This window comes from Vulpes lagopus, chromosome 3, assembly GCF_018345385.1.
Source record: "Vulpes lagopus strain Blue_001 chromosome 3, ASM1834538v1, whole genome shotgun sequence".
NCBI classification, from domain to species: domain Eukaryota; kingdom Metazoa; phylum Chordata; class Mammalia; order Carnivora; family Canidae; genus Vulpes; species Vulpes lagopus.
Window position 1 is genome coordinate 130921256 of NC_054826.1, and position 11036 is coordinate 130932291.

The 11036-nt window shown below is 51.2% G+C and overlaps 1 protein-coding gene and 1 long non-coding RNA gene across 5 annotated transcripts in view; both read right to left on the reverse strand.

Moving 5' to 3' along the window:
• Nucleotides 1-5268, reverse strand: part of AHCYL1 (adenosylhomocysteinase like 1) — a 40912-nt gene extending 35644 nt beyond the window's left edge. For 2 of the 4 annotated variants that reach the window (XM_041748175.1, XM_041748177.1), the window contains exon 1: nucleotides 4006-4236. In XM_041748175.1, the coding sequence (XP_041604109.1) occupies nucleotides 4006-4125 (120 nt within the window). In that variant the 5' untranslated portion in view covers nucleotides 4126-4236. Of the gene's footprint in view, nucleotides 1-4005; nucleotides 4237-5126 lie in introns of those variants that run through there. The other 2 variants (XM_041748178.1, XM_041748179.1) reach the window with 2 other exon arrangements.
• A 3677-nt stretch (nucleotides 5269-8945) lies between these two features.
• LOC121488333 lies at nucleotides 8946-9825 on the reverse strand. The gene is made up of 3 exons (XR_005987026.1): nucleotides 9645-9825; nucleotides 9323-9418; nucleotides 8946-9031 (listed from the first exon to the last, which is right to left on the reverse strand). It is a non-coding gene; the product is annotated as an uncharacterized LOC121488333 (long non-coding RNA).
• Nucleotides 9826-11036: the final 1211 nt, after the last annotated feature.

Sequence of the window (11036 nt, forward strand, 5' to 3'; positions counted from 1 at the left end):
GATACATAAGTGTAATCTTGCCAGCAAGGGATCTAGAAAACCAACAGATTCCTCTCTGTTAAAAGAAAATCATCTAAAGTAAGTTAGAACAAAGTAATATGGACACTAATGTCTGATTAAACAAAATAAATAAGAAAAAGAGATAATCACTATCTGTGGAGAAATCCAAACAAGACCTTCTTATGCCTCTGACTTGTTTGAAGACTGATACTAAAATAGTAGTTGCTCTAAAGAGAATCAAGAGATGCTAATGATGTAGAGAAGATAGCAAATATCCACCTATCAAACCTTTTCTCGGTGTATCTAAGAAGTACTGGTGCAAATTCTGTAAAACTGCACCAAGAATCAGCCATAACATAGCCCTGATGAGAAGAGGAGCATCCTGCATTTCTTTCACCCAACAGGTTAGCAGCTAAAGAGTACTCACTAGGGCTCTACTTGGTGTCCTAAGTCATAGCGGATGTTTTTGATATGCCTTATTCAAATAAAGAATATCTTACAAGCAAAAGTAGTTGTTTTGTGTCTTCCCTTTTCCTCTACCTTGCTGGTGGTAAAAGTCTACAGAGATCTTAGTGGTTCAATGCCTAACGTATCATTCTGGAAAGTCCGTCCAGTCCCAGTCTCCCCGCAATAAATGTTCAGAAGTACAGACAATAGCAAATGCTCTGATAGGCCTACCAGAGAAATAAGTCTATCTTAGGGAAGTTTCATCAACAAGCTGAAGATATGGGTTTACGCTTAGGAAAAAAACAAAAACAAAACCTTGATACAATGTCAATTTCCAAAGACCCAAAGACAGCTATCATCCTTGCAACACAAAGTAGCAGAAAGAAGGATAAATACCCAGTGATTATGGGGAACTAGCAGACTTATTTGGGTTAACTGGTAGCTGCCAACATCAAACAAAGATCCTCCTTAGTTGTGGCACAATGTACACTCCCTTACAACTAAGGGACGCCTTTCCTCACCCAAATTTTCCTGGCAATACAATCTGAAATCAACAGTAACAGTTGTGAACAAGCTTCACCATGGGACTCATACTATAGCTGTTAATACTGTCCCATGAAAATTTCCTTTAGAACTTTGTGACAGCCAAGGCTGTCTTCCCAAGGAAATGGTATGTATTATCTCCTATGTCTGCTAATGTGATGATTCCCTTTATCCTCTGGCTCCTAGTAAGCTTGGAGCTGCACGTGATGATCAGCCTCATCAACTGTTTTAGTCCTCAGGGTTAATAATATTTTTTCCTTTCCTTCTATAGTTTTGACTTTCTACCTATATGTGTCTTGTGTTATAAGCCATCTCAAATACTCACTAAAAAGAGAGAGTTAAAGTATACTAATAGACTTCCTCAAAACCACTTTTGCAATCTTAGCTCCTCACAAGCGCATATCTCCACCTGTCCCAAATAAAAAGCACTTATTTGGTAGATGAGGAAACTGAACCTCACTTGCTTAAGGTGGTACCCATTTAGTTGAGTTCTTGACACACAGATCAAGCCTTGAATCAAACCAACAAGTCCTGTTAACTTCACGGTACTGTGGTAGACCCTGGGGCATACAAAACTAAGTTATGATTATGGCTGAAGAACCTTAACCTATGCTTTTAATTGATGGACATGAACTCTTCCCCGAAGTGAATAAAATTTCACCAGTTACACTGGAATCTGATCTAAAGACTATCAAGGTCACCCTAGAGTAACCTATAGCCTGACTGGCACCTCACTTCCTGAGGGGCCTCAGGGCTTGGAATGATCTAAGGATTACTTGGTCTAGAGCCAGGCTGGAATCCTCGTAGGTTAAGGACGGCACCTTTTGAAGAGACCTTTTACACCATTCAGTAAAGCCAAGCTACATTTTTTTTCTTTTCTCATGCTTTCTCACATTATCCACACATGGCAGAGGTACATAAGTGATTTAAGTCGTAATGTCCAATTCAGTTGTTCTGAAAAAACGGATCACCTAGGACTGGCTATGTGACCTTGACTAGTCCTCAGTCAACTCATTAAATAAATGCCTTTTACCATCACTGGGGAAAAAAGTAATTAGTCATCATAAATCACTTTAATACAAAGTGCTATGTAAATACTACACAACAGAGCTAAGAGCAAGATTAGAGAGAAACAAGGGGGTACACTGACCAACAAATGGAAACTTATGACAGAGTCTTCCCACAATCCTGGCAGAAGATGCTCATTTCAGCTAACGGAATGAGTCTTTAAAATCATCTTTATTTGGTTTGACAATAATACACATAACAATATTCCTCCTGGGAAGAATAGGGGAAAAGGAATATTTATTCCTGGTAGGTTGTCCTATGGACATCTCAATTACTAGTTAGCCAGGTGGGCAATTAATATTTAAATAGCTACTAGTTCCTAGATATAGAGCTAGGCACGATACATACACTGGTGAACAAGAATACCTGCCTTTATTCAGTTTACAATCTACAATACAAACTGTCTTGGCAATTGCAATAACATGGGCTTGCTAAAATTAAGGCAAATAAGAATAAAGGCGCTTAATACCTGAAGCAACTAGACAAAGAGGACAGTCTAATGGGGAGAGGAAGAGTTCAGGGAATTAGGATACCAGGGCTTTTCCCTAACTCCTCATAGGTTATTATCCTTAAGCATTCTTAGAAAAGCTGTGTCTCCAAATAGTGCAGATTACAGGTACTGTCCCAACAAAGCAGCCAGCTGAACTGAGAGCACTCAAATCACACACCACAGAATCAGAAGATCTACTACCTTTTTAATGCATTCTATTGATAAGTTTCTTAATTTTGTGGGAAAGCGGAGCTACAGCACACAACAGCGACCTGTCTTTTCAATCCTTCATTTGATTTCTGGAGTGGTAGATTATCCTCCTTTAAAAACAAAGTCATCGCTCCCAGTATGACAGCTTAACGAATTCAGGTCTCAGGAACCTCAAGGACCGTAACTCTTCCTGCAAACCTTGCTTTTACTTAGCTTACACAAGCGCTGCATCCCATCAAACACTGCAGGCAGAGACAGCCTCGAAACACTGTCTTTACAGGAGGGAAATATTTATCCAGCTCCTCACTGGTTCACAAAGGTCACCTCTTTGCAAAGGTTCTCTGGTCCACTGTTCCCTGGGTGCCAGGTATGTGGAAAGTCAAGATGTGGTTGGCAGCCAATGCTCACAAAGCACTTGGGACCCCAAATTCCACCAGAGAGCTAGTTAAGACTAAAGGATCGTTACTTAATCTTTCACAAGAGAATCAGAAGGGTGTCCTTTGAGCTCAACTCGCAGCACAATAGCCTAAAGTTGTTCTGCCTCAGTTAAGTGCAGTAAAGAATGAGCAATCGTTCCTTGCCACCCACCCTCCAACCCACCCGGGTCCTTTCTCAAGGGATGCCTAAGGGATCTATTCACATGACTACAATCAACCTGTATTCATGGCGGTGCCTGCTGTCACCAACCTCCAAACGTTAGTATCTCACATATGCCGAAGCAACTGGATGACCCTGGAAGGTGAAAATCATACTTTCAAGTCCACACTGCCCTCGCTGCTTTCGCCTGCGTGAAACAGCTGGCTTCACGTCTTTTCCCTCTTGCCTCCAAGCTGAGCACGCAGCTGCCGGGTAAGCCGGCTCGGCTCCCAAACATCTGCCCACTGCAGCCCCGCCAGCCTTACCCGCTCACCTGGGGGTCTGCACCGGGGGGTCTTCCCGGGGGCAGGTCACGAGGTCCGCCGAGTCGGCCCCCCGCCCCCGCCTGGCCCTTCATCCGGGAAAAGTCAGCCGCAGATTGAAGGCCCGGCCCTTTCGGGTTTCATAAAGATCCCGGAGGAGCAGGGCCGAGGGACAAAGGAAAGTGGGGCCAGCGGCGGCCTCTGCGGCTCGGGGCGGCCCGGGGCACTGCCCCCCGCACCCCCGCCCCCCGGCCCGAGGCCCCGCGCCGTCTGCAGCCCGGCCCGCGCCCGCTCGCCCCCCGCGCGAGGCCCCGGCCCAGGCCCCCGCCGCCACCGGGGCCCCCGCACCTTCTTGGGCGCCTTGGTGACGGTGGCCATGAAAGAGTACTTCTCGGCGTCCTCAATCTCCTTGGCCTGCTTCAGCTCCTCCCCGACCCCGGGCAGCGGCATCGCGTCAGGCATCGACATCCCCCGGCCGGCCCGGCCCGCGCGGCCCCGCCGCCCCCGCCTCGTCCCCGCGCGGCGCCCGCCCGCCCGCCTCGTCCCCGCGCGGCGCCCTCCGACGCGCGCCCGCCCCCTCCCGCCGGCCCGCGCCCAGCCGCGGCCGAGCCTACGCTGCGGCGGCCGGGGTCTCGCCCGCTCGGCAGTCGGCACCGGCGGCTCAGCGACCGCGGCGGCAGAAGCGCCCGGGGCTGCAGCGCCGAGCTCCGGCCGGCCCGCGCCGCCACCTCCGCCGCACGCCGACACGCACGCAAAGTAAGGGTAGAGGGCGGTGACGCCACGTCAAGTACTGGCAGCCCGAGCGGGGCGGGGCCGCGCGTCCCGTCCTGACGTCACCACGCCGGACCGGCGGCAGAAGCCCCGCCTTCTTCCTCTTGCCCCGCAGGTTCCCAGAGTGAAGCGGGACGTTTCCGCCGCCAGGTGGCGGCATCCGCCCTGTGAGCGGCGCGTGGTTCCGGGCCAGGAGGCCTGGGGACACGAGCGGGGGCAGTTGGGGCTGCGGGTCCCCGCTCGGCCGGAGAGGTTCGAGGGCGGGCTGCTGGGGAGCCCGGAGCCCCCCGCGACACGTTCTGCAGCCGCGCCAGGGAGTGCGGGGGCCGAGCCGCCGAGCCGCCGAGCCACCGAGTCGCCGAGTCGCCGAGCCGCAGCCCCTCCCCCCGCGCCCCGCGGGGGCCCGCCGCAGCCCTCGGCCTTCCCACGACCTTGCGGGAGCCGCCAGCCGCCTGCCGGGGAAGGCCCGCCCGGGGACGTCGTCGGGCCGGCGGGGGCCCCGAGGGTCCGGCCCGCCAGGGCGCCGTTGCGTGGCTCCTCTGCGAGGCGGTGGCCGCAGCTCATCCCAGGGCCGGGCGACCCCATCTGGAGCCTGCTGTCAGCCCGGGTAGCAAGTCCTTTGAGGCGTAAGTGGCCTTGGCTGAGTGCCCACGTCCTGTGGAAAGTCCAGGGCCCTCCCCAAGAGTTCTGTGACTTACGGGGGGACCTAGATCTCCGTGGTCGCCCCTGGCTCTAGTTTTCTGCCTCATCTGAGGTCTTATTCACCATCCCGCTGGTGTGGCCATTTTTCAGTTCCTGCTGTCAATTGAGATATGGAACACAGCCCTGTCTCCTTTCAGCTCCCACCCCTATTCCAAAACAACTGCAAAAATAATGCTGTAACATGTAGCAGAACTTTTAATGAAGGTTTGTGGGCCACAGGGGAGAGATTACATCACACGGCAAACAATTTAAAGTCACATTTCTGAAATGTTCTGAGAAGTGATTTTGGCTATCCTGTCACCTGGGGTTTCTCCCTGGCCACACCACCGCACAAAGCTCCGCGAGCCCACTGCTGTCTAATGTGGCTTCCTCCTGTTACTCCCTTTTTAGATTTAATTTTATCTTAATTCAGTTAATTAACATATAGTGTATTATTAGGTTCAGAGGCAGTGTTCAGTGATTCATCAGTTGTACATAACACCCAGTGCTCATTCCATCACGTATCCTCCTTGATACCCATCACTCAGTTACCCCAACCGTTACTCCCTTCCCATCCTTCCACCTCCCTCTCTCCTCCTTGACTGACTCTGGGAAGCCAGATTCCTCTCTACTGTGATGAGTAATTCAGGTCCTCCCAGTGCCCTTTTCTCAAGGGCTCCACCAAGCCCACCTCTTTATATCCAGAAGCCCACCAGGTCTCTGACAGGCTCAGCTCTTTGAAGAAAAGAGCTGTGCCTTGAAATGACATCTTTTTTCACTGGTTTGTGTTCAAGATTGGGGAGGGTGTGAAATACATGCCTCTTGGGGCCCCGGAAATCTTAGTCAGAGAAGCCCATGTTCCAACAGCCCCACCCCATGGGGTCATGTGTTTGAATTGGGCTTTGGAAATGGCCAATGGGGTGCATGCTTCTGCAGATCCTCATCTTCACTGTTGGGATTCTCTCAAAGGTCCCCAACTTCCCTCTCAGGGGTATTCCTGTATCAGAAGGGACAGAGAGCAGGGGGACCAGAATACCAGATTCATTCACATGGGTGCCACACTGGTACCTTCCTCTTTATCTCTCAGCTGGGGCCAGGAACCATACTTGCCCACCCAGGAGTCTTTGGACCTACAGCCTAAAGTAGCTTGCAGCCCATGAGTTTGCCCAAACTGTTGTCAGTGTCCAAGGATCAGAGGTGCTTGCTCAGAGAACAGAGGCAGAGCCAGTTGGAACAGAAGTAAAAACTTCATATCCCTAGAATAGGAAAGCATGTGACTTAGGCTAGCTTATTAAAAAAAGAAAAAACAACAAAAAACAAAAAGCACACAAAAAAGTAGATGTCTCTGTCCTCTGGATTTGATTTTTAAAACTCCCATTGTCTGAGGGCTTTGTCTCTCTGAGCCCAAATTTTGCCATGGGTCCTAGCAATCAGACTGTGAGACTCCGTGAGAGGGAGGTTTACCACTCTGACTCCTCCTGAATCAAAGAGGTTTTCCCTAACACCTCACTCATGGAATTGGCCGTTGCTGCTGCTGAGGATGCTCAGGGCAGACTCGGTCTGAGATGAAACAATACCCTTGCAGTTTGAACCAGGAAGGAGACCAGCAGGTCTGACTCCATTTACCTGAGTGCCTGGCCCAAGGGGAGGCAGGGGAGGCTGAGCTAGGGGAACTGGGTGCTTAGAATGGAAGGCAGGAGTGATAGCACTCCCTGCCTGGAAAAAGCAGCAGACCTATGTGGTTCATGTCGGGCCAGGGCCCAGGGCCCAGGGCCTTCCTGGAAATCAGCCTGCTGCAGAGGACATGGTTGGCTGCTATTGCTCCCACCATGTGTGGACCAGGACCTGAAGAACTCACCCAGCCAGAGAGTATGATAACATAACATGGGTGAGAACTGTTGCATGCTGCCCCTCTCCCTCCTAGATGGTCCCACTTGGCCCAGGTAGGGGGGTTGCCTCTCATGGACATCAAGAAATGACCTGTCCTCAACCTGCCTACCCACCTATCTGACTCAGCACCTCTGAGCTAAGTCAGGTAGGTGAGTCAGGGCTCTTTCTCCTGAACGGCACCATCCATACACAGATAAGAACAATGACCAGGAGCCAACCTTTGAGAAGAATACAGCCCCAAGGCCAGGTACACCTGCTGTGTGTGCAGAGGGAAGGTGTCAAAGAGCCTAGGGACCAGAAGGGACCCTATTCTAGAAAAGAGTAGCCTGAGGGTAGAAATGAATTAGGAGATGCTGTCACCAGAAATGTGGTGGCACTGGGGTATCACCCATGGGCTTGGTCTTGTTAATGAAATCCACTCTTCTGTCTTCCCAAAAATTTACTCTCCACATTCATTCATTCATTTTTTAAAAAATATTTTATTTATTTATTTGACAGAGAGAGAGAACACAAGCAGGGGGAGCAGCAGGCAGAGGGAGGAGAAGAAGCAGGCTCCCCATAGAGCAGGGAGCCCAACACGAGACTTGGGTCCTCGGATTCTGGGATCATGACCTGAGCCAAAGGCAGATGCTTAGCTGACTGAGCCATACAGGCGCCCCTCATTCATCTTTTTAAATTAACAAAATATACGTCAAATGTTGAAGATGTGCCAGGAGCAGCACTAGATATTGGGGTTACAGAGACAAAAGATGTACTGATCTCTACCAGGGGACAGATGGTGGGGATATGGGGGAGTGACGGTGGGGATGAGCAGGAAAAGCTTTGTAAAGGCAGCTGCTCCTTGGGCTGACTCTTGACGTTAGATAAACAGCTGGACAAGGTAGAGAAAGGATAGCATGAGAAGAGGCAGGGCAATGAAATGACTTGGTATATTACGGGCACTGTAGGTGTTTCGGTGCAGGTGGGGCACACAGGGCAAAGTGGAACAGAGCGAGAGCTGAAGGTGGAGCCAGATCCTGCACTGCCTGGCAAGCTGTGGGTAGATGGTGCTGACATCCACCAGGATGAGGAACCTGGGAGGAGAAGCAAGGCTGGGCAGAGGGGCTGCTGAGATAAGGAGTCAGCTTCAGGCATGTTGAGCTTGATTTGTCTGTGGAGTGAACTGTCCCGGAGTCCCAGGGGAGCCTGGGTTGGCACCTTTCACACCTGCTTGCTCCCTGCCAGGTTGGCTCCCAGCCAGGGTGAGCTTCCTCCTGGAGGCCTTTCACCTTCTGTAGGCTAGCCTCTCCTCTCTTTAGACCACCGAAATGAAAGGTGCAGAAAAATTGCAGGAGATCTTGGATGACAACAGAAGCAAGGAAGCAAGGCTCAGTCAGTGGCTCTGCATTGGGTGGATTGCCTCCCATCTTCTTTCTGTCCCGGGCCCTCCATGTTGCACAACTCTGGGAGGCACCATTGACATTGTAATTGATAGGAAGGGGGCCTCTGGAGCAGTACTCCAGATTGCCCTCCTGGCCCCAAAGGGCTCCCCAAGGCAAGGCTCCTAGCTCCACCTCTGCATCTCGGGCACTGGCTCCGCAAGCATGCCTGGCTCCTGCCTCCCACTCAGCTCCTTCAGTCCCCATGTCCTCTCCCCGCCTTGTAACTCTAGCCCTTTGTGGAAGATGGAAGTCCCCTGGGGGCCTTCTCCTTCTCTGCTTCTTATGATCATGTTTATTATTTATTATAGTTTTGAGTATTATAGGAAAGGAAAACCTGTGAAGATAAAAATCTCTTTTCCTCAAAGTTCACTTCTCTTTCTTGGCCATTTGCAGAAGAAGCTTGCTTTTACATACCTGTGATCAGTAGGTGCATGTCACCTTGTGTTCTGCTTTGATCAGATTACAATATTTTGAAAACACATATTACCACATACAGAGATTGCTTACATGCTTGTTCTTGCCAGCATTTCCCAAGTGCTCCATCATCTTGCCATGAAAGTTGGCTTCATCGCGCTCCCAGCGCTGGCCCCTGGTTTCCAACTTAGTGCAATCTGAATAAAGAGCGGGTCAGAGTAGGAGTCAGAGTGGGATAGGCTTTCAAGCAAAACAGACAAGGTTGGGTCACGGCACCTGGGTCCTGCCGGAGAGAAGGAGCAAAAATGTAAATAGTGGGGCCAATGGTCCAGGCTGTAAATAGGAACTGGGGGAAGTCACCTTTCCACCACAGGGTATGTGAGGCCCCATGCTTGGAACTCTTGCCGGCTGACTCACAGCGGGGAGCTGTGTGGTGTGGAGGGAAGCCCGGCAGAAGGACATGTGGCCCCGTAGGTTTTAACTCTTACCATTTTGGCTGCTGAAATCCTGGGCCTTTCTGGGCCTCTGTTTCTTCAGGCAAAACAGGAGGATAGCTCTCCCTCTGGGGCTTGTGATGATCCAATCTAATAAAATAATAAATACAAAAGAGCTTTGAACAAGTATTGTGCAAATGGAAGTTACCAAAAGGTGACTCCAGCTAAAAATCTGGAGGGAAAGGTGTAATTGTCGAGAATTTGGAATTTTCACTGTGCACCGCTTCTCAGAAAGAGGAGGAGCAGCAGCAACCTTCTCATTTTGGGGGAGTTGTCCGTGCTGGTGCTGAGTACTTGTTTTATGGTGGGATCCTACCTCCTTGAGAAGTGTTGAAGTGTCATTGTCCCAGCCATGAGCAACTGCCACTGCCCTGGCCCAGCCTGGGGTCTGGCTACTGTGTATCCAGCAGCCCCTCCAGACTTCCTCCAGTGCTACCTTCTGTGTTGGGCCACAGAGCCTGATGTATCTTTCTTCAATTTGTATTTTCCAAAACTGCAGCCCATAAAAGTTAAGGCTGAGCAAGCATCCAGTAATTGTAAACAATGTTCAATGTTCAAGGAATCTGTTTTGTTTTGCTGGTTCTTTGTGCTACTTTGTGTACTTTCCTGTAAGAGAGAGAGAGAGAGTGGTAAGGAGTTTACCAAAAAAGCAGACTCCAGAAATTGTGAAACTGGCCTTGGTCATCCGCCTGCACCCAGGTCTTTGCCAGTTATTTATTAAGCTTACACTTTGTGTCAGGGTATGTGCCAGATGCCAGGGAGCCTGCAGTCAACCAGACATTGTTCCTGTCCTCATGGGGCTTAGAGTCAATGGTGGGACTTTGTCACAAAATCTGGGACCCCTCCACCCATACCTTTCCATGGAGGGGCCCCCCTCCTCGCTCGCTCCATGTGTCCCACCTTGCAAAGTCCTTCTGAGAAGTGAACTGCATTTACCATGCCAGACCCCAGGGCAGGGAGGAGGACGGCAATCCAACTCCAGAGTTCACGTTGACTTAGCCACCCTTGGCTTTGTCCTGAGTCTTTTAGAAGTTTCTGGAATACTTCTCCCTGGCATATATCCTGTCCTAAGACGATGGAGAGTGGGCTGGTGAGGCGGAAGTGCCAGTTTGCTGGGACCAGAGACTGCACTGCCTGTCTGCTCTGCCTCTCACTTGGCACTGGCTCCCCACCTGCCACCAGCCACCTGCCACCAGCCACCTGCCCCTAGCACTGGAAGTGGTCTCAGATTTGGAAGAGACAAGAGGTTTGCCAGGTTGATGAGATCTGCTGTTGGGGGCTCAGAGAGGGATTTGCCTTGGCCGGAAGGGCACTGGGGCTGGATGCAGTGGGAGAGCCAGATGCTGCAGCTCCCTAAGTCTCTGGTGGCCTGGATCCTGCCCCTTTTGCCCCAAAGGCCCTGCCCCATCGCCGTTGGCTTGTTGGAGCGGGAGCAGTGTGGTCAGCCGTCTGTTTGGAGGCTGCTGCTGGGTGGGAGCCCGCCTTCCTCACCCTCTCTGATGTGCAGGGCGGGCCCCATTGCATCACCCTTGGAGCCTCTGCTCCTGGCTTTGCAGCCAGCTGGGCCCCTGGAGGAGGGACTCTCCCTGTTTTTCAACAAACCCTTAACCATTTCAGCCTCCCAGGCCTTCCTAGAGCCGACCTAGATTCCCAGCGCTGCCCCTCACAGCCTTCTGTGTGATCTAGCCAGCCTCTCTTCTGCTCTGTG